Below are 23,652 nucleotides of genomic sequence, written 5' to 3'. Positions count from 1 at the left end.
CAGTGTGACTGTCAGATCTCTACCTGATGCTCAACTTAGTATGACTTGCATGTGTTGGTGCTTTTTTAAACTTATGACTTACAGTAGCTGATGCTGCATCAGTCACAAACACTGTAAAAGTATGCTAAAAAGAGAAAGAATCTTGAAAGTCATAATGACTCATGGCACCAGTGGAGAGGAAGAGTGGTCACGAGTAGACCTTCATCAACAGACTGATTGAAAGAAACATGACAGGTTATTTGCTTAACAGCTACTACAAACTACAACTGGTAAGTTTCTTCTATAATTCTGTCCACACTTTTCATCTATGAGTCAACTGACTTATCACATGACACTGTTTGATTGTGCTGATGTGGTAAACTGCACCCATCTGGCACTCGATGAAGATAAAAACAAGCTCTTGTGTTTATTTGAAATTGGAGCTACGTCTGATGTGACTCCTGTGGCCTCCTGAGGTGTTTCATGTACAGGAGCAGCGTTGATCCTGTCTCATCATCTGATTTCCCTGCCCCAACACACTCTGCTCCCAGGGGATATCACGAGGAACACACACACACCCTCACACAGTGGGAATATACACATGCAGGTTCTTATGTGTGGGTGTCTGGTTGTGTACTTATTCACTGTTTTGGTATGTGAATGAGGTTTTTTTTGTGTGTGTGTGTGTGTGTGTGTGTGTGTGTGCTGGGTCAGAGGGCTTGCAAGCTGCTCTTTTCTCACTGCTGTGTTTAGTGAAATAATGTTGTGTGCTGCTTTCCACCAAAGTGTCAGAACCCCCTCACTCAAAATAGTATATGTACACACACACACACACACACACACACAATTACTGACCTATTATACATAAATCCAATATTTTGGACACCATGGTCTCATTGCATACCACTACGTAAACTGAACTCTAAAAAGAATATATCTATACATTTAGTCTAACATATATTTACAGTAGGCTTTTCACAGTACAATTAGACATATACTAACTACTTGGCATGGTGATATTTCAATAGGAGATCACATTTACACATTTTATTCAACAACTATTTTTTAAGACCCATGGGACAAAAATAAATACATTCTCTAAAGTTAAACTGATCTAATGGGCTGAACCAAAGAATGAACAGGTTTCCCTTGTGATTGGCCAGCACAGGTCACATGATCTGTCTTTCCAGCGATGGGCATTACAAATAAAGTTTCAGGACATTTAATTCTTTTTAACCTAAATAAATATGTGTTGGATGATTAGCATGAATTGACAGATGCACAAGAACAACAGAGAAAGAGAACACTGACATTAACCCGGAGGTTTAATTAGGCTGTTTATACATATGACACTTCACAATCGCCAGCAAGAGTTTGAAAAGGTTTTAAATTCAAGCCAACAAGAAATCCATTTGTATGTTGTAACTAATGTCATCTGCTCCTGCAGTGTCTGTCTGAAACAGTCACGATTCTGTAACACTGCTGGCATGCTGTATGTGACAGAAGCAAGGGAGTCATCAGTGGGATCAAATAGGGAACAGCAAACGCGCGCACACACACACACACACACACACACACACACACACACAAATTTCCACACGCAAACACAAATCAAATTCCCACACACACGTGCACAGTTCGTTTACTCACTGGATCAGCAGCCGTTTCAGAATCAACGCTCAAACTTTGCTGCTCCATGAAGGAAGAGACAAGTAAATCCTCAGCACTGCACGTGAGACCTTCCCTCTGTACACATTGTCATCAGCTGTTGAATGTGTGTGTGCGCGTGTGTGTGCACACAGAGAGACGAAGCGGCAAAGCCTGATGGCTTTCAAATGCCCAAACCGCTATAGAATGTCGCTGTCGCTAGATTCCCCTTCCCTATCGTCCTCTCTCTCTTCCCCCATTCTCCTCCCTCTCTATCATCTCCCTCGCCCTGCCTCTCTGCTCTCCCCCTCCTCTTCCTCTGCTTTTCCACCCACCCTCACATCATTTCTATTCCACCCACACTGCTGTGGGCTGAGAGACACACACACACACACACACACACACACACACACACACACACACAAATGTGGAGGCATGGCTATAGAGGGAGACCCCTTTGCCATTAAGGAACACACACCCTCACATAAAACCACCGCTGAGTTGAATGAGTTATTCTCAGTGCTCTTCATCTGCTTAGTATGCGCCATGCATGTCTGGAGCAAGGAGAGTAAACTGACATTCCTGATTGGGGGGGGGGGGGACAAAAAGCAAAACAGTGACAAATGGTAGATGCGCTGGGCATTTAGTAATGATTTCTCCTGGAGGACGGAGAGACAACAGAGCAGACAGGAAGACAGAGAAAGAGATATGTAAAGAACACAGGGAGATCCTCCAGTTGACAGCAAGGATTGATATCTGTAGAAATGGTTAAGCTGTGTACAACTGAACTAAGAAACAGCTGCATTCCTCAACATGTCCTGACACACATTAGAGGTAACACCACTAACACCCCACCCACCCACACAGACACACGCACACACACTCCACTTGGCCCAGGGGTGAGGACAGCAGGTGAAGCACCACCTCGCTCATACTCAGCACTGATAAATAACCAAGAGAGCATTATACGGACATTTAATGCCAACCCACAGGAACACAATGTTTTTATCACAATATGGCTCAGCAGAATGTCACTTTAAAAACAGCTTTGGGAAGTGTTTTGAAGTACCGTCAAAACACTTTCAGGTCCTGTTTTCACATAATAATGTACTGTATAATAGGAGCTCTGGACAACTACAGACAAAGTTCATTCATGTGTCTATTTGACTTGTTCCCAGCACAACACTTACACCTGTTTTCAACATTTATATGGGCTGTTTGTAAAAACCATGTCAGACAATATATAAATGTTTGGTAGAATTTATATATTTCTGTTCAGTTGAGAGGGAGGGGAACTCTACCAATTTTACACAAAGATATGTTTATTTGTCTCAGTCTGTAACAGTTTTATAGCCTAATGTATTCTGTGGCAACCGAGGGCGCTTTCATAAGTCTGGAAAAATATGGTGACGTCATCAGGATTATTATCTCGGGCAGGGCGTGAGTCATTTTTAACAGAAAACCTGCATTACAAACTGGGATATGAGGTGGAAAGAAGTATGAATAAATAAGTGAAAGGCTTGTGGATTAAAAAGGCAGAGATGTTGATTAAAACTTAAATTCAGGATCTCTCTGCCTCTGCTGCTTCAATTTGACCTTTTTTAAATCTGTTTCTCACATGTCCTCAAACTTTAGGGAAGTGCAATACTAAACTGCTAACACGCTCCTTTAAAACATTAAATTCTTCTGGCTTTGTTTGGTCACCAATGTCATTTTAATCCTTGCCCTTGACTTATTAATAACATATACATAACATATCATATCAATAATACGTTTAACTCAAGGCCAACTGACTAGCCTTTTTGCTAGCCTTATTGGCCCTCCTGATGCTAGTCCATTGAAAGTGAAGCTACGCAGCCCTCGTTCTACCCCAAAACACATTCCATTCCAAGTTTAACCAAAGTTTCAGAAGACACAGTTGGTCAGATGAAGTGGGAATCTTTTAAAACCTTTTTAGTACAAAAAGTCCTGCAGCTCAGAAAGGAAACACTTCCAGGGGAAAAAGAAAGAGGGAACTCTGCACTAAAATGACCATGAATTTGGAAGACAAGATAAGATAGAGCAGCTGCAACAGGCAGTAGGCATACTGCTCAGCGCCCAGACTTGTTTTGACTAACTCAGACTTCTGAAGCCTCATACTAGCTTCAGCTGAACTTTAAAATGCATTTTTTTGTGCAGAACAAAGACTGTGATTTTGTCCCCCATTCTTTGGACTGTAAAAACATCAGGAAGAGATCTGTTATCTGTTACAACTGTTGTGCGAAATCAGCATTTCTTTGGCAAAACAATTTATAATATTTTTTTAAATGATAATAACGGAGCTGTGGGGAAACATATCCTAATCCTATCCTAAATACTAATGAACTTGCACTGCACAAAATTTGACCTCGGAGCACGGTGCATGTCAGAGGACCTGATCTGGGTTTGTGTGTGAGATCAGTTGAGAGTTCCCACCATTCCCCATGGTAAAACACTCTAAATTTGTCTCAGTGGGGAAGAAGCAAACATTAGGGATCTAAATCAATTAGCTATCACACACGCACTGATATGCAAAAACAAGTGAACACATAAACACATGAGCACACAAAGTCACATCAGTGATTTAGAAGAAAAATAAAAATAAACAAAACATTGGCAATCAACAAAAACTGCACAAAAAATCCATTATAGTAAAATGCTGTAGATCCTGTGTAGCAGCACTTATTCCTTTCCTGTTCATCAGTGCTAAGCATTTGGCAACACCATAATTGCAAGTGCGTTTTAATAATACTGACTTTTGTTCAAAATGACACATCTATCGACCACAGGGCACAGCAAACATGCCACTGCCTCAATAGATTCATTCTATCACATTGTTTTGATAAAGAACACTAAATATTACAACATCGTCCAACACAGAAATAATGGTAGACAGATAGAATCTCTTTCGCAGTCACATCCAGTAAGGGCATCATTTCCACGCAGGGAATGCACAAGCACCAACATTAAATACTACTGTATAGACCAGATCAATTACAGAATGCACATACATAGTTACTGTTGATAAAATGTGAGCCATAAATAGCATCAAAAATGGGGTTTGATACAATTAACATCTAGTTTAGTATAATTGATCAGTCGTGTCTGCTAGAATTTTACATTATGTGTATCCATCAACAAAATGCCTTACAACTCTACAAGCAGAATGAAACAGTTACTTTGTTAGAAAACAGCAAATTAGATGCCCAGAAAAAAAAACACTGCCTGCACAGGTGAAACATCTTCGCTGTTCTGCAGAGACCTCAATGGAATTGTCTTTCCCACAAACACTTGAGCTCCACTGGAGAGAAATTTCATCTTCCTCCACCTATCATTATGTTGCGGCTCATGGAGGAAACAACAACAACCAGCCCTGCAATTAGCTATTGCGTGCATTGTTTGGTACTTACATTTGTGCATTCAACCGCTGAATAATTTTTTGTGCCTGTTTTCATTTTGTCAGTCTTACTTTAGTACATAGCTTACACAGGTGGGACCAATTGGACCCTCAATCACTTTGTGTCGTTTGAAATGGCTAATTCAGTAAGCTGCATGTGAGGCTGTTTTTCATCTGGTTGAAAATAGCATTCTGTGGTTTTAAGCATTAGTGCTTTCGGTCAAAGTTCTGTATGTACTTTTTGTAACAGTTGGAGGAGAGCAGATGTGTACAGCATAGCTTCCTTCCCTTTACTACTGTAATAAGACATTGTCTGTTTGCTTTCTTGTTTATGTGTGTGTGTGTGTGTGTGTGTGTGTGTGTGTGTGTATGGGGGGGGGGGGTTGTGTAATGGTTAACCTCTACAATCAGAGGCATCACAAAAAAATCCTCAAGCTCTGACAGACATACACACATATATACATACAGTATTGTGCACACACACTGCAGAATGAGGTGTGAAAGCTGCTGGAGAATCTTAAATGGAACAGCGAACAAGATGTGTGTGTGAGAAAGAAGTTATAGTGCAATCATGCTTACGTGCATCGATGTGTTTGTGTGTTACTGATTAGGGTTGTGTGTGTGCATGCGTGACTCTACGTGTATATATGTGCATCAGTTCTGTGTGTGTGTGTGTGCGTGTCTATACACTGTTGATGCCTCAGTAACGAGGGGAATGTCAGCTTGTTGCTCATCAGAGCTCATTAGTAGTGCAGGCAAACACTTCGAACCCCATTACCCCTACCACCATCAACACACACACACACACACACACACACACACACACACACACACACACACACACACCAAGCTCTCTCTCCTCCCCTCTCTCACAACACAAAGCCCTCTCTGTTTGTGGACATTACCGCATGTGCAGGAAGAGAAAAAGGCCTAACGACCGGAAGAAAAAGGTAGAATAGAGAGGGATGGAGGGGTGGTGGGGGGTGATGAGGAGAAAAGAAGAGAGAAACCCTGCCATGGTCTGGCAGAGAGAGATCTACCCCAGTATGAAACACAAATAATGGTGGGCAAGTCAAATGTACTGGTGCTCCGGATACCACCACCTGATGATGAATCCTTTTTGTTTTTATTTGTATTGTGATTAAAAGAAAATGAATATAATTTTATGAAAGATAAGTTGTAAGTACCACGTTCCAATAACATTATGAATAGAAAATAATTACAGTTTGAGGTGAAGCCAAGCAACGATAGGAATTTGTGGGCTGCAAGTGGTTTTCCCTTTTGAGAAATGTGAGAATTTCATCAGGTTTATCAGAAAACCCCCACATTGCCAGTTTGAATCCAGCCAGGGACTTTTGTAGCATGTCATTCCCAGTCTCGCTCCCTCTCGCTATGCTTCCTGTCTCTCTTTAGTGTGCTCTCCAATAAAGGAAATATGCCAAAAATGTATATTAAATCACTACTGAAGCGACAGTGTGGGACCTGCTTATCTGCTCCCAGGGTGCCTCAGTAGCCACTAAACGGCGGAAACATTTAGCTTTCTTCTGATCTCTATCGTAGGACCAAAACAACTGTTATGAATCATGCTCACAGACAGCAGGGCTGCTTTGGTCTCGCCAACCGTCAGATACCATGATGAGAATAACACTCTGTATATGTTCCGGTTTAGTTTAACTTTAAATGTACGGTATTATCCTGTAGCTAGTTAAGTAGCTGCTTTTTCACTCACTTTAAGAAAAAACAATGTTGCTGGAAATGGAATGTCACATATTTAAATCCTAGTACATTTAAGATAAATATAACCTTCTGCAAAGCCTAGCCTCAAGGGCATTTACAGAGGGAGCCATGATAGCAGACTATTGTATCGTTCCTGCCCTACTACAACAGCAGCCTCTGCAGACTGTCTCTTTAGAAAATCTTGTACAGTAGAACTAAATAGGCATATTGTTAGGCAAAACTCATGGCTCTCAAATGACTGGATACCAGATAATTTCTTGCAGCTACAAGGAAGTAACAGTGTAGCCATACTGCAACAAGTCAGCAGACATTGCAATACTTCTACACCTAAATGTAAGTCTACATACTGTATATCAAATAGTAATCTCAGTTAATGTTAAGTAATTCCCTGCTATCAAAGCTATATGGCCATCTTAGTCCAAAGCCATAAATACCAGTCTGTAAATGTCTCTAGGCTCTTTCTGTACAGTGGCTTTCTCCATGACTGTGTGTATGTTGCCACGGTGATGTGAGAAGAGGGCTTGACGTGTCATGTGAGGCTGTATGATGTGTATGTGCTGCTATTATTAGAGATGGATGGTGCACGTGTGGCTCAAATGTGACAATAACACAGTGGTCAGAATGAGCTTTGCCGTAACACTCAACACTTGTTGGCAGGTATAACTGTGTGTGTGTGTGTGTGTGTGTGTGTGTGTGTGTGTGTGTGTGTGTGTGTGTGTGTATACGCTCTTACCTCCAGGTCATCCAGAGAGCGGGCCAGGCTGAGACGTTTGGAGCGTCCAAAGGAGCGTCTGGCTGAGGAGCGTTGGGGGAGAGGAGGGAAGCCCATGGTCAGACCACGAAACCGACCGCCCTGAAGAGAGAAAATATATACATTTTCATATGCTGTGTAATACAGTACAGGTGGGAGTGGCAGTAGCCTAAAAGTCACATAAGCAAGCTGGTGATGAGGTTGCTAGTTCTAATCCCTAGACCAGGTAAGGAAACGTAGTAGTGAGTGTCTCTGTGTAAAAGGTCTTAAGTTATTTGTTAATGTGGTGGTCAATTTATCCACACAGGGATTACATCAAAACTTCTCATTCGATAATCATTTTTGCCATTTTTTGCACTATCCAAATCTAAATTATCAAAACTACCATCCAAACCAAACAAGCTTCTGTTAATTTAGAACATAAATAAACAGAAATCTACTATTTCTTACACCCTAAGACTGGTCTGTATGTGTATGTGTGCGTGTGTGTGTGTGCGCGTGTGCGTGTGTGGGGGGTGCAACAGGTGTCGTAGAAAATTGTCACTGAAAATTGCGGATTAAATAAAGACACAACACAACTTGTAAACAGACTTACATGAAAGCTTACGTGAGGAGATTTGTGGAGACATGCTTGAAGTTTTCACATTTAACAACATGTTAAATTTGTTAACATGTTAAATTCCACATGTTAGACGCAGGCATGTCCATTCTGCAGTACCAGATAGTACTTTAATTACCCCTCAGCCATAGCCAAAGCACAGAGACTCACACTGACACACAAACGGGACAGACAGACAACAGCGGTTACAGAACTGTATCTGAGGAAGTAGTATGTTGCGCTCTTGCACTGGATTGCATTATATGGTTTAGGTAGTTTTATCACTGTGTTCACTAAATGTACTTCCATTTAATAATGATAGTATGTGCAAAGAATATTCAAGATGGTTTAACAATTGTGTAAGGACTACTGCAGTGGAAACCCACCAACTGGAATGAAGTTAAAACTGGCCAGCTGTTACATGATGCCATAAACTGACGCCTAAAATGTGCACATAAGAAAATTAGTCATTGGGTCATCAGGATTTATTGTCCAAAGCCATCTGACAATGATGTAACCACATGGAGTAGTGCTGTAAACCAAAGAGGAGAAGAAAATTAGTCTTCCGTTGCCTTCACAAGTCTACCATTAGCCTTTTAACAGCTGTTGTCCTTTCGTCTGGAGAACAACAGAAAAATTCTGCTTCTTTCGCTCCTCTCACAAATAGCATTTTATAATAGTAGGTGAGAGTGTGTATCAGTGGACCCACATTGACTAATGAGCAATGAATCAATGGTGACAGGCTCCAGAGGCCAAACTGTGACACATGGTGAATCTGACTGGCTAATTAGGAGCAGGTCTTGTCGGCATTTCAACAGGAGATGACCAGTGCTGTTGCCTGGATACAGAGTCAACCCTGCATCTGTGTGTGTGTGTGTGTGTGTGTGTGTGTGTGTGTGTGTGTGTGTAACACAGATTTGCACACTCAATTACGAATGTGGATGCAAACATTCTCATGTGACCACTGTTGACCATGCTCAGTCTTAAGTCTTATTTGTAATGGCAATGAAGCTGAAAGTGAGCAAAAGGTTTATAAGAGATCTGGTTTAAAAAGGAAATGATAAAGTATCAATCTGACTCAGCGTTGATGGCGTTGTTTTGGTTGTGCCTGCACAAGAGCTTCTCAAGAGCACTACGTTTTAGTGGAAAACTCACTGCTCTTATCTGTGCAGTTGATCTTGCCCCCCCCCCCCCCCCCCCCCCCCCCCCCCCCCCCCCCCCACCCTATCAATGTCACAGAAAAGAGGCATCCTTCCTGTTTACAACATCAACATAAAAAACCACACACATCTACCAATTATTCCTTGTAAAAGCAACAACAGTACCAGTTTAATGAAATGTGCTCCACAGTGAATTACGCAAATGTGTGGAAGTAGACTGAAATCATGTCTGCATTCTGTGGACAGATGGACTTCAGGTTCAAATGGACTTCCAGGATAGATGTATAGCTTTTTTTAATGAAAACTGGTTTCCCATGGACATTCATTAGAGTGCAGAAAGCTTATGGAGGCTTAGATAGTGAAATAGTGCCACCATGTGTCAAACACTAAAACATATTAAGGATAATGCAACCTATACTGTATTACCTATACACAATAGGTAACTTCAATTTCAGTATTACTTATAAAGGACCGAAGAATTACTACATCAATACAGCAAAGCCACATTTGTTGCAGTAGAATGAAATCACCATTTTATTTTGACTACCGGTAATCATGGCTTGCCACGACAGCCAGAGAACATTGTTCAGAGGGGTTAAAATCCACCTTCCTGTCAATGTCAGAATCTACCCTGCTGCTGGCCTTGTAAACACTTCCTCTGATTGTCCCCTGGGGGTCACTGGGAGCCTGACCACCACAAGTTTTACTTGGCGAAGCACCAGCCACCCTCAATATATAACAATATAAGGAAACAATAGTCTATCCCAGGTACTTTTCTAATATACGAATGTAGACAGAGACAATGCAACTGTTCCCTACATACTTCTTATGATACTGTATGAGCAGAGCGGTTAATGCAGAAGGAATCTAGTCAGGCTGGATGTATCTTTCATTCTCTGTCTGTATCTCTTCCTTTCTATTGTCTGGAAACAATGAACTGCCAGTTTTATTATTATTATTCACGCAAAATAATGCAGCCAGTGCATTCAACTGTAACTTAATCTCAATCGGAATAGTTGGACAGTTCTCATTTACCATTTGTCACAAATGTAAACAAAGAAGGGCTTTAACTAAATCAAACAAACACTATACGAACACATTTACGCCATTAAAACAAGTCTAAAGCCTGCTCTGCAGTTACATTGAGTCTCATTACGGTGGGAAACAGGTGGTTTTCAGGTGAAGGCAGATGTCTGGCTAGTGCATAATACATGATTTGATACTGGAGCAGTGTGGATAAATAACTTATCAATCCACTTGTACTAAGTCTGGGCAGGGCGCCAACTCGGGTGCTCGCATTATTCAATAATTATTCGCACTATAGTACAAGGATATTTGGTGGGGTGAACAATGTTCATCACAACTTTCAAAAACTCAAAAAAGTTTCACTTCTGAGGGAGAAAGAAACTTCATTCAAGGTGTGAATGAGTTAAATGCTAGGTTTTAAAAGAAGGGGGTGAGTATGCGCTGGATAGATGTGTTACGAACACACATGGATTTATAGCTTCAATAAACTGTAGTCTTGGACACACTCTAGTCGGACTCAATTTCCACAGCAGGGGTGTGTGATGGGGGATGCTACCTGCTGCCCGGGATTCTCATCTCATGATCAGTTTTAACACAACTATTCCAAAAGCCTACAGCCCCACAAACAGCATATCACATTACCGAATGACGATCTCTTCTGAGTTGAACATTTTGAATAAAAATGAATTAAATATGGGATCAGAATGAAAACTGAAATCAAGGGTATTACTAAATAACATAAGTTTCTGACTTCATCAAAATCTTACCTTTTTCTCTCCCTCCTTTGAATTTCCTCGTTTCTTCTCTCTTTCACTTCTCTCCCTGTCTCCAGCACCAAATAGCTTCTTAGCCCACTCATCTTTCTGAACAGCCAGCCGGTGGGTGTGGGAGTTGGGATGTAAAGGAGGAGGAGGAGGAGGAGGAGGAGGAGGCTGGCTCCTTCCAGGGGGCGGCAGGTGGTCTCCGGTGGCCAGTGGGGCCCGGTAGCGGTCGGCCGGGATCTTATTCATGGGTGGAGGCAGGGTGCTGCAGTTGGCTGATGACCATCCGTCGGTGGATTCGGCGTAGGACTCCTGGTCACTGCTCAGGCCCTGGAGGTTGCTGTGGTGGTGCTGCTGACGCCAGTCTCTCAGCACATGGACTGGCAGCCACCGCTGAGGCTCCACCCCTACTCCTCCACCCCCTCTCTTTTCTCCTCCACCCACAGCTCCTCCCCGCTTCCCTGGCGAGTAGTGATGTGGGTGGACCCCTCGAGAGTGCCTGCCGGGGACATCGGGGTGAGCCAAGGGTAGAGGGTGAGGCAGGTCAGCCAGGTGTGGATCATGACGGTAGTGGCCATTTCTCAGAGCTGGCGGAGGAGGTGGAGGTGGGTGAGGGGCTGCAGCTCCTAGGGTGGGACTCCAGGCCTGCTGGGATGAAGGTGGGCTGTCCCAGTGGCGCGGCCCAGAGATGTGGTTGTGGTTAGGAGGACCTCCGAGGTCCACTAAAAGCACTCTGTTGCTCTTCTCTTCAGGTAAAAAGTTGCCAATCCCACTGTCACTGTTGCTGCTAGTGCTGTGGTTCTGCTGGGCGTCGTTGTCTGGATCATGGAAGGCCCGGGCACGGACCCCCTCAATGTTGTCCCCCATGTCCCGGTAGAGGACGGAGACAAACTGGAGGAGAGGCTGAGAACTGGGCGGGAATTCCAGACAGCCTCCTGTATCTGGGTCTGGGGTACACTCAAAGCCAAACCTCATAGCCACACCTAAATGGACCTTGGGAAACAACAGTCACCGTGAGAGTGTCAGTCGATGGGTAGACGTTTTCTAGAATAGTCATTTATTCATTTATTTGTTATATTTAGATAAATGCAACAATGCAATGTACACAGGACTTGCAGCTAATTTGCAGTCCTTGTCCCTGGTTATGTATATGCCACTTTTTCTCAAAGAAAAAATTGCACAGGAAAATGTCTGAATTGGTGCAAGCTTGTTTTTAATTATATAAATAGCAGTTAGTGTATCTCTGGCAGAGTAGCATCACAGACACTAGATTAAATTAACTTTTGGATTCAAACAATCATGCATTAGCAATCCAGCTGGGCATCAATCTCTTATTTACCTATTCTTTGATCAGATATTTCCTCATTCAAATCACAATTATGGTATTTTTTTGTACTGTTAAGACAAGTTTGGCTTAGTTTGTTAAATAGGGGAAAGGTATATTTAGATTCCTCTATAGGAGCTAGTTGTTTTAGCTACTGAAAAGAAACAATTCTCAGTTCCTTTTTCTACCATTTCCCCCCGATTAAGGCCAGTGGGCATTTTAAACCAATAAGCATGAACTCTAATCATTGCTTTGCCAAGAGTGCCTGAAGAAGATAATTTTCTGTGATCTGTTTTTTTTCATCTTAATGAGCACCTGGCAGAGCACTGATTGAGCTCTTGGCCACTGTGTTTTGACAAAACCGTGGAAAATAAAATACTTAATAATGATACATTTAAATAGGAATAGCCTATGTACATTATATATCAGTACAAAAAGAAGAATTCAAAGTTTTCTATTAATAAAAGTAATTTAAGTACGGTTTATAACCCATTATTGTGTCTCATCAGTCTCTCTATTCATACCTGGTGGTGACAAAGGTCTGGGTCCACAATGAACACGTGACAAGAGGTCCTCAAACTGCCCTCTTCATCTCGTCCGTTGCTGAAGTGGCAATCGTCGTGGTCGTCAGTGGCCTGCATCGTGACCAGCCCGAAGAATCGTCGGTCATCAGGACAACAGGCGCTGAAGGCTAGTTTTTCTGCAGGATAGGTGGCCAGAACCTGACCTCTGTCACTGCACAGACGCACACTGTCATGCATGACCTGGTAGGATATAGTTAGTACATACATATATATCACACTATTATACCAGGGGAAATACTGAGACAATCACAGTTAGCAGACATCAATTAACAACAATATGACAGACTTTCCATTTCGATACAGTTTATACTGCTGAAATAAAGTAATCTTTTTAATTATTCTCCTGTTTTCTAGCAAGTTAAGGTGCTTTCAAGGTCATTGCAGTTTTAATTAATCTACTGCTTTTTTATCAGGAATTAAAAAATATAGTTAGCAAGTTATCATGAGATGGTTAACAAATCATTCGCACCTTCATAAGGACCAGTGAATGGATCTTTTGCTCGGCCCGGAGGCGCCTCATGCTGCATCTGATGGCTTGCAGGCTGTCATTCTCTAAGTTTGTCCCTATGGAGGCCAGCTCAATGGAGCCCAGATAGCCAACAATCATGCCCACATTCAGGATACCCTCGCTTGGCTCTAGGACCAGGTCGCCCCCATCTCCTACATCCAAGTCTTGCTCTTCGTGGTGGTGAAGGTGGAGATGACGGAAGTCTGAGTCCAGGAAGACTGAGTCTTCATTCAGAACTTGGGCCATCTCCTCCTCAGAGAGCAGGTTGGGGTTGCTCTGAGAACGGGAGGAGTTTCGATATGGAGGGAACTCTGGATCAGACAGCGGGCGTGGTTTTGATGATGAGCTAACCCCAGGCCTGTCCTTGTCTGAGCTGCTGGAGGATTGGCTGGAGTTCTCAAAGATCATGTTAAATATCCCTCCAGACTGCAGCTCAGCCACAACCTTCTCTGCCCTGTTGATGCCCAGCTGCTTAGAATCCACTTTGGGTTTGTACCAACCCCCACGGGCTCCACAGCCTGACCTGCTGTTATTGTTGTTGTTAACACTGTTGTCATAGAAAACATCCAACTCATCATCACTAGAGCATGAGTCCAGGTAAGATGCTGCCATTGTGTTGCTGCTATGGTGACGACTTCCAGCAGTGCGTTGGTGGTGATGGTGACGTCTGTGACGTTCTCCCTCAGCGATGACCAGTTTCAAGACCCCGGAGCAGCGTCCAATCAGTTTGACCACATCTTCATGCGACGCCTTGGAGACATTGATGTCATTGACGGAGAGGATGTAGTCTCCTGAACGCAAACCTACATAGTCTGCAGGGCTCCCTTTCAGGATGCAGCTGAGGACACATGGACTCTGGCCTGATAGTGTAAAGCCATACCCCGTTCTTCCTCTCGCCACCTCCACAGCCCGGATACGACCCTGCTGCATAGAGGAGGAGGGTGGTGAAGGCTGGGGCAGGTTAAGACCACTTCCACCGCAAGGGCGTCTTTTGGATGATGCATCCGCTTGCCTGAACATCGTTCCAGGGATCTTCCTCTTGTCCATTGATTCGGTAAGTTTCAATCAGTCATTATACGTCCCTAAGCTCTGCTCAAGCAGGAACGCAGGGCATATCCTATGTCTGTCTTCTTGACAAACTGCTCTGCTGTCAAGCCGCTACGAAAAAATTAGCAGTGGTTCTAAATGCAGCAAAGGGGTGAAAGTTTGGTTTCAGTTCTGGCACAGCCTTGCTACTGTAGCATTCCCATCCTGGTGTCACTCTCTCGCTCACAATTCACAAGCTACCTGCAGCAGGACAGAACACAACCAAGTCAGGCATGAGAGCCTTTGGCTCAATAACATGCTTGTGCTGTCTCTACCTGAGCTTCTATCCAACTTTTATTCCATACACAGATCAAACATGCCTGTATGGCGGCATATTAAGTCAATACTATTATAAAATGGTCAAAGGAACGCTATCATTAGACAGTTAATAATGGAAATATTAAGTAGTTAAGTTAAGTATACAGTTAATAGCGCATGTTAAGGGGAAGGGACTCCTCACACAGCCACACCTGTGCAGGGTGGAGTCAGTGCAGCTCTGTCCAATGGGAAATATGTTTTCAAACCAGAGGCGTTTTCCCACCTGGCAGGCATGCAGGTAAAAACAGACCGACCCAATCTACAACCGTAAACTTCAGCTCGTAAATTCGCGCTTTATCGACATAGACTGAGGCTTTAGCTTGTGTAAAACACCTGGTTGTTCATAAATAACCTAAAACACTGTAAGAACAAATGTTTCCGTCAGCCGACGTGCTACTGTTAGCTTAGTTAGCCCTGCATGCTAGTGAAGTTACACGTTAGCACTTGTTGCAATGGTCGCTGCTGAAAGAAAGTAACAACTATGTGTTTGTCACTTTATACTCAAACGCGCATGCTTTTTTTCTTTTCCTGTCAACTCAAGAAAGTTACAAAAAAGTTTCTTGCCGTTGCTTGCTGTTCAAAAGTGCACCCACCCCTGCTTAAACTGTAGTCCCGCCCCTAGATTTCCAGGTCTGTGGAATGTCGGTCTGTAACTACAGCAACGGCGGTGTACACAGACTGTTACATCCTGTCATTGGTTTTCCGACTTGTCAGTCAGACGGCGGGACAGTTATGCGGATAAATTGACAAAAGTTAGTTTGAGAAATCACAAATAAAAGTATTAACAGTAGCATATTCCACAGGTGTCAAAACCCAGCGTCTCGAGAGTGGCCGTCTACGTCCGCTGCTGTAGTTACTGAGAGTTTTATTGGAAACAGAGTGCATGTATCGATCTGTCTTTTACCAGCATGCAGCGAGAAAGCAAGCAAACGACAACAGCTGGCTACAATACGCCTAAGTTGTAAAGCAGGGATAGCTCAGTAAAAGGTGGGTGCAGGTCCAGGTTTTTTTTAATGTTCCAACAAAGATGTTTGGTCTAGTGGGTTCACTCAGCAGGAGATTAAAAAATGACATACCTGTCGGTGCACGATGGTGATGTTGCCCGGGCAGTTTCCATAGTTTAGTAGCTAAGGTTAGTTAGGTAAACGTACGGACGATGGGTAAACAAAAGAAAAGGCTGCACCATCTGGCGAAGTAGCCTTAAGAGGAGGGGGACTGGAGGAGAGGGAGGTGTGTTTAGAGTGGGCAGCGAAGGGTTGGGGGGGGGGGCACTTAAAACTGTTTAAATAATACAAGAACAGAGTTTTTAAAGTTCGTTAACTTAACATAGGCCACATGTGCTCTTCCAGTAGTGTATCTGGGAGAGAGGAGTTTGTCAGGCTGCTGAACAGTGGAAACGATATGAGTCTGGTTTTTGGGGGTCAATATCTTTGAACTGAACAACACTGTACCTTGAAAAGCATCAACCCAAAGCAGCAAGGAGCAGCCCCACCCACAACTTCAAAGGGGAAACAGTTGTTTCTTCATTCCAGTAGATTAAACTAAAGAAATGTACTTTAACATTCAAAATCAAAATAAATCTCTGATGCATATACAGTGTGTTGTTGGAGTTGGTTTAAGGTCTATAAAAAGAGCTCAAATGTTGTTGGGACATAAGTTCATTTCGTTCCAAAACTAGCCCGTGCAGTTTTACGTGATGTTCACCATTTTAGTTTGTATTGTAAAAAAAGTGCTATGCTTTGTGTAGATCATACAAATGACACAATATCCCATTTGTAATTTTCAGCCATAAAAAGTGTTTGCCATGTGCAGTTGCCTAATACTACTGCAATCATGATTTCAGCTCAGTGCTTCATGAACCATATGGCAGCTGTCTGGTAATCCTGTTAATACCTTTTAATCATGAAGCACCCATCTTATTGGATGCTGAAAAACAAGAGCAACATATGTTTTTATACTGTGTGGTCTATAAAAAGGGAATTACAGCCTGGCTGAGGAAAGGAAATTATACAAAATGTGATAAGCTGACCGTGTAAGAGCTCAGGGTTACAGTTAAACTTAGGTTTCAAATGCAATACGCTACAATGTACCTTTAAATTGGCACATGTTGATAGCTTATATTTTCTCTATCATAATAAGTAAACTGAATTTGCAACTCGTGATGAAAGCTATACAATCACAGATAAGTTAACCATCTTTAAATAATTTATTATGCAGTGATTGTCTTTAAAATATTATATGAACTGAAATAAATGTGATGAAGGATTCAGGGTCCTGCTGGGGATCAAGACTTAAACTGTAAAGGAAAATTACATCGCACGTGCAGTCTGTACTTCGATTACCACCTTCAGAGAAACACTGTATACACTAAAGTTGTGCATGTGGTCACCAAACTGTATTTTCTAGAAAGGGGGGGAAAGAGGTATTATTTTAAAACTAAGCACCATCACACTAATTGGAAAGACAAGAGAAAATGATTAACCATAGCAATTCTCAGCTTTTTCATTTGACCAAAAACAATGACTATATTATCCTCTTGACTTGTAAAAGGAAGCATGTTACATCAATTGAACGCGACCTTTGTCTATGCTTCCACGCCCATCTTCCAAAACCACAAAAGATTTCTGGGTAATCGCATTATCCCCTGCAGGGGTCTCCAGTCAGTCTTTTGATTATCTTATGCCTGGGGAAGCTACTAAAAGACATGATGAAAGGAACATTTCCCCTGTTCTGCTTTTGAATTATTTCCTGTAACAATAAAAGTAGTGCAACAAAAGGTTTTCTGTCATTCTGCATTTCGTTTCTCCTCACACAAATCCAAACTGACTTTAAAGAGACTGTTAATCTTCCGAGAAAAACAGGACTCCTTTAGGCTCATTGAATCTACTTGAGGGAGGCCTCATATTGGAATTTCAATGGCTGCAGAGGACTTTGTCATTGTGTGAATACATTATTTTTAACATGATGAAAACGCAAGCCAGTCACATTGCTTTTAAGGTTGTAAAGTGGTAACATGAGGCATACAAATCACTGACGTTTTTTTTACTTTCACGTACTGTAGGACTCATTGCGTATCAAGAAAGCACCTAACATCAACATGAGGAACTTCAAGTTTTGAAGTGCTAGGTGTATTTAATATTCTGCACAAAGACAATGCATTATGAACGGTTTACCAATCTGTAACAGAGACGAAACAATATTTAAAGCTCAACAAAAACAGAAAACTCCAGTTGTCATGTGGCGTCCCTACATTACACTTCTTCTGTTGATTTGTCAAAGCTGCTGTTGGTCACTAAGGTTACAAGGCTCCCTTTGGATTGTGTTGCATCTCTTCCACACAAGTGCCATGGCACCCATACCCGTGGAAATACAGTATTAAGGACTATGCAAGAAAATAGCAGTAATGCTAAGCATGCTTTCAAGCTTTCAGTGTACAGGACATACATACATATATTCAGTCTTTATCTAAGGCAAGTGTATGTACAGAGTAACGCCACCCAGCACACAGGCAACTCAAGGTCAAGTCTTCAATAAAATACTCTAAGCTTGTGACTTTCTGCGGTCTGATTGACTTTTCATTTTCTGATCGTGTGCGTGTGTGTGTTTTCAGACACAGAAAAGAAAATGACATCATATTATGTTACTGTCTATTTTAAGATCTCATCTTTACACAGTTCTTGTTTTATCATGCACCATGGCTTTCATATTACTTTACAATTACTTTTTACAAGATACGAAGGTAACTCCATTTAAAGAGGACTGTAAATTACTTCCAGTCTTATTACAACAACAACAGTCACATCTTACATCCTGAGAATTAAAAAAAGTACAAGAAATGGACAGGTACAATCATTCAGGTGCACCGAGGAGATTACAAGACTTGAATGCAATTTAAAAAAAAAAAAAAAAAAAAAAAAAAGAAAATAGACAGACATAAGTAATATAAAAGAAATACACCCCCCCGCTTCTGGTTAGAAAAGAAAAGACTACATTACTACAATTTTGGTATTTTTCTTGCTTGTTGGTATATGGGCCTTGCAAAGTTAAAACTGTATAATTTTGAAAACAGAAGAAAATGAGAGGTTTTTGTTGTACCTTCCCAGTATATACCTGTCTAGATCTTTGTCCACTCAATACAACATTCGGAATAAGCCACTGCACAGATACAGAAATTTTAGGAACTTGCTGAAATGGGTGCACACAAGTTGCGCTTTCTGCAGTGACAAAAAAAATTGCTATTTTTACACCATCATCCCCTGCTTTTCAAAAAAAACAAAGAAAAAAAAAACAAAAACACTATGGCTGTTAGTGATCATTCTTATACATAAAATATTAACTATTTAACTTGGAGAATGACCACAAGTAACATAAATATAAAAATGTCTTTAAAGATACCAATTATTGACAACATTTAGCAGGAGTCTTTTATGTCAGCCCATTGTCAGTGTTCTAACCAGACCTTAAGCACTAACAAAACGCACGGAAAAATAGATGCATTGAAACTTTAAATATAGTAAATACTTTGCATTTTCTATTTTTTTTCTCTATTTTACTTTAGTGACATCACAATACTCAAGCAAGTCCTCACAGGAAAATAAACAAATCTAAGTTTGTGTTTGATTAATGTTATTTTTGTATGTTTTTAATCAAGGTGCATAATCAAGGGGCAGGGGAGTTTGCACCCAGTATCCTTCATTATAAGTGCAGGCTTCAGACAGACCTTTAACATACACCCTAAAACCGACATGGCTTCTGATCTCCCCTTGGTTTTTCTTTATACTTACTCATCATGGTGACTTCAGTAGATCTACTCATTTCAGATCAGTGTAAAGGAGGGAAAGGGATGAGGCTACAGTATATTTTTCTAATGAAACATTCTGTCCTTCCCCCCCATCACAACTCAAGGGAGAGGTGTACATGGAAATTTAATTTCTCTCACTACCACATTTCTCACTCTAATCCGCTTTTCTCCCCATGCTTCGTTCCCCCCGGCCTCTCTCTGTGCCCTTCATGTCCATCTCAGTCCGTTGCCCTCAAAGCGATGTATCCTGGTGGATTGACTGCAAACAGCCCAACAGCTGGTAATAAGGGCTGCCTGGTGAGGCCACAGTCTCAAAGACGGACTGGAAAGCCCTACGGTCCAACTCCTCGTCAATCTGGTGCCGGTAGAAATCCATAGCCACCAGGCAGAACAGGTTGACGTCCACCACCTCGCTGGAGCCCATTCTGCTAATCACGTGTGGCAGTCTGGTTGAAAACAGGGGGGTTAAGGACGACAGACCATACTTTTTGGTAAACATTATATTCAACACTTTTACATTCCTGCATCCAGCACAGATACAACAATCCAATCACCGTCATGGGACATGTCGTTTAAGGATACAGGGCTGAGATCCATTGGGAGGTAGAGGCAGAGACAAAGAAACAGGAGAGGCTCCACATGGCCATGGCCACCGGTGTCCTCTGCGTGAAGTTGGATAAGGACAGCAGCACCCAGTCTCGCACCATAGAAGACTGGCCTGTAGCATGGAGTGTCTGGAAAACCTGGACATGGGTGCACAGCAGAGGGGGAGGCAGGAAAAGGAGAGAAAATAGACAAGAGACAAATAGATTAAGAATATGACCTAAAAAAAGATCTATACATTAGATTTTTTTTTTTTCTACAAGATGTGGATTAGTTGAAGGTATAAACAACAGAGAAATGATCTTACAAAAGGAGCCTGTTAATTTAGGTTCTTGCTTCAGCTTGATGCTGTCTTGACAACCTATTGTCTGACTGGTCAACAAAAGAGCTGACTGCGGCCGAGGTAACAACTCTACTGAGACTGGACTTCATTGAAATTCTATGTGATGCTCCTTTCAAGATGCAAACTCAAGTCAGAATTTGATCTGACATAACAAATTCAGGAATTAAATTATCCGATCAAATTTTATTTTTATTGTAACATGTTTGAGATCTGGTTATTGTTTGGCATTAAATGCATTAAAAATAGTTGAGTCATTGGTGCACTCATGTCCTGCTGCTGACCTTGTAGACGACAGTGGCCATGAATTGTGGGTAAGGTTGCTGATTGGACAGGAACTCTCCGATGACCTTGTTCATGATGTCCTGTGGCGGGAAGAAGTCATCTAGAAACTGTGGCAGAATCCTGGACACCACCCGAGCCTCACTGGGTAAACCTTTCCGGATCCTGCAAACAGGAAACCCCACAAGAGCAAATGATGGGATGCTACTGCGGTTTGTCAAGACGTATATCTGCTGCCACCATCTGACTATTTTGGACACTACAATCCCACAGAGGTCAAATTTGATTTAAGAGTTAAATTCCACCCCCCCCATTTAAGAAAAGTGTGTGCAATTCTTGTATAATGGAGGATGTGTGAGCGTGAGTGTGTACCTGTCGAAGAGCACAGACACCCTCTCCATGGCAACAATGATCGACTCGCTGTCTGGGGCCTGAGGGTCAGAGTGGGCAGAGCGACTGGCAGGGCTGGCTTTCTCCTTGCCTGAGGAGAAACCAACATGACCTGCCGTGACGCCCACCGCCTCTGCTACGGCAGAGCCAGAGTCAACCTGACCTCTAACCCCTGTCACGTCTGAACCCGACGCAAGCACCGCTGAGAGAACAAGAGGGGAGGTGGCACCGGTTGAACCAGTGGAGGAGAGGTTAGAGTGGGAGTAGGGACACTAATATCACAAGATTCAGATCAGAATTTAGTTCACCTCAGACAGAAAATTGGTGAAATTCTGGGAGCTACTTTTGGTCAATTCACATTCTAAAGAGGTAGGTTTTCTGTAAGTGACTGGTGCTTAACGTATTAGAGATATTCAATGCCATGTTTCCTGAGTACATTTCATTCTACACTGCTCAAAAAATGTAAGTGAACACTTCACTGTATAACATCACGTCAGTTAAACTTCAAGTTGATCAACCTGTCCAGTTAGGCTTCACGATTGTGAATCAGTGTCACCTGTTTTGGTGCAAATGAAAGTGACGACAGATGCACTGGAGAGGAAACAGCAAGACAACCCCCAAAAAGGGAATGGTTTTGCAGGTGGTGGCCACACACAGTTTCTCTCTCCTTATCCTTCCTGACTGATTGTTCTCTAGTTTTGTGTTTTGCTAGTGTCCTTGTAACGAGTGGTAGCATGAGGCTTTACCTGCAGCCCATTCAGGTTGCACAGGTAGTCCAGCTACTCCAAGACGGCACATCTATTTGCTATCTCAGGAGCATAGAAGAGATACCAGGAGACGGTCCACTACATGAGAGCTGGACAGGGCATTGACCCAGCAGCAGGACCGGTATCTGCTTCTTTGTGAGATGAGTCCAGGAGGAGCACAGCCCTATAAAATGACCTCCAGCGGGCTACATGTGTGCATGTTTCTGACCATACTGTCAGAAACAGAATCCATAAGGGCTGCATGAGGGTAGCTCAATAGGCATTGGCCATAGAACAACAGGATGTTGGCAGGTCCACCGTCGGCACCCCGTTCTCTTCATAGATAAGAGCAGGTTCACATTATGCACATGTGACAGACGTGAAAGACGTTGCCTTTTTTGTTTTGGCGGTGGGTCAGCGATGGTCTGGGAAGGCATATCCTCGGAGGGTCACACAGACCTCCATATGCTAGCCTGGATGATGGCATTGATGCCACTGACTGGCCTTCACATTCCCCAGACCTGAATCCAGTTGAGAACCTCTGGGATGTTGTGTATCCGATAGCACAAGTAGAGCCACAGACTGTCCCGGAGGAGATCCCCCAGGACACCATTCGCTGTCTCATCAGAAGCAAGCCCAGACGTTGTCAGGAGTGCATACAGGCATGTGGGAGAGTTACATTATGAGCCGCCTGAAAGTCAGGTGAGTTGGATCTGCCTTTGATGTCAGTTTTTATACCTTGATTTTCAGTGTCATTTTGAATCCAGCCCAGGTTGGTGATTTTTGTTTCCTTTGACCATTGTGTTCAACAGATTTTACAATGTAGAGTAAAGATTTTGAACTTTGAAATATTTCATTCATCAAAATCTCAAGTGTGTTTAAAGTGTTCCCTTAATTTTTCTAAGCAGTGCAGGTTATCCTCTCCTGTGACTTGAATGTGCTTCAGCTTGCTTTGGTGTACAGCACATAAACGAGAGGTATGCAGAAAGCTAAAACGTCGGTTTGCACTTGCAAGAGCCGGGGTTTACTCAAAGAATTTGCTGGCTAGCTCTTGGCAACAAAGCAGTGTTATTTAGCCAGTCAGTACATGCTAAGAGTTGCTAGAATTAGTAGGGGCTGACGTCTGGGTTAGAGGTGGGGTGTATCATAGGTATGTACAGTATACAACACATGTATCACATGCAGGAAGCAAGCAGGTGTTTAATGCAATCACAGGCATCATTTAAGGGTTGGTTGGAGCTGGAAAAGGGGGTTATGCTGTAAAGAGATTAAATGAATATAAATAACTAGCAATAGTCATCATGATAAAAGGTTCAAGGTTCAGAGGTGGAGGGGTCACTTTGCAGCAGGGACACCACTACATTTAACTTGCAGGTCTGCAAGTTTAATTAATGTCCGTGCTGCATGAGCTTCAGTGAGGATAACTGATGATAAAGCAGTCTACTACTATTTAGCGTCCATGCATGTGAGTTAGCCAGCTAGCTTAATCCCATGGCGAGTTTGCAGTGGATTGAGAACGCCACAATAGCAGCAATGAAAGCACCAGTCCAGTTACAGTACATGCTGGGGATTTAGTCAGAATGCAGGAGACTACAT

General features: G+C 42.5%; 2 protein-coding genes across 15 annotated transcripts in view; both read right to left on the bottom strand.

Moving 5' to 3' along the window:
* The window catches only part of rgs12b (regulator of G protein signaling 12b), a 45,455-nt gene extending 29,337 nt beyond the window's left edge, over positions 1 to 16,118 (bottom strand). For 3 of the 6 annotated variants that reach the window (XM_046046915.1, XM_046046917.1, XM_046046918.1), the window contains exons 1-4: positions 13,452 to 15,475; positions 12,923 to 13,162; positions 11,081 to 12,067; positions 7,512 to 7,631 (exon numbers count right to left, since the gene is read on the bottom strand). In XM_046046915.1, the coding sequence (XP_045902871.1) occupies positions 7,512 to 7,631; positions 11,081 to 12,067; positions 12,923 to 13,162; positions 13,452 to 14,537 (2,433 nt within the window). In that variant the 5' untranslated portion in view covers positions 14,538 to 15,475. The other 3 variants (XM_046046912.1, XM_046046913.1, XM_046046914.1) reach the window with 3 other exon arrangements.
* A 1,888-nt stretch (positions 16,119 to 18,006) lies between these two features.
* Positions 18,007 to 23,652, bottom strand: part of htt (huntingtin) — a 33,489-nt gene continuing 27,843 nt past the window's right edge. For 6 of the 9 annotated variants that reach the window (XM_046046346.1, XM_046046347.1, XM_046046351.1 and 3 more), the window contains 4 exons: positions 21,293 to 21,512; positions 20,923 to 21,085; positions 20,278 to 20,438; positions 18,007 to 20,141 (listed from right to left, as the gene is read on the bottom strand). In XM_046046346.1, the coding sequence (XP_045902302.1) occupies positions 19,928 to 20,141; positions 20,278 to 20,438; positions 20,923 to 21,085; positions 21,293 to 21,512 (758 nt within the window). In that variant the 3' untranslated portion in view covers positions 18,007 to 19,927. The remainder of the gene's footprint in view (positions 20,142 to 20,277; positions 20,439 to 20,922; positions 21,086 to 21,292; positions 21,513 to 23,652) is intronic. The other 3 variants (XM_046046353.1, XM_046046354.1, XM_046046355.1) reach the window with 1 other exon arrangement.

Source organism: Micropterus dolomieu, linkage group LG04 (assembly GCF_021292245.1).
Source record: "Micropterus dolomieu isolate WLL.071019.BEF.003 ecotype Adirondacks linkage group LG04, ASM2129224v1, whole genome shotgun sequence".
In the NCBI taxonomy this organism is placed as follows: Eukaryota; Metazoa; Chordata; class Actinopteri; order Centrarchiformes; family Centrarchidae; genus Micropterus; species Micropterus dolomieu.
Note: the sequence above shows the minus strand (reverse complement) of the source record. Positions and strands in the feature narration are given on the sequence as shown.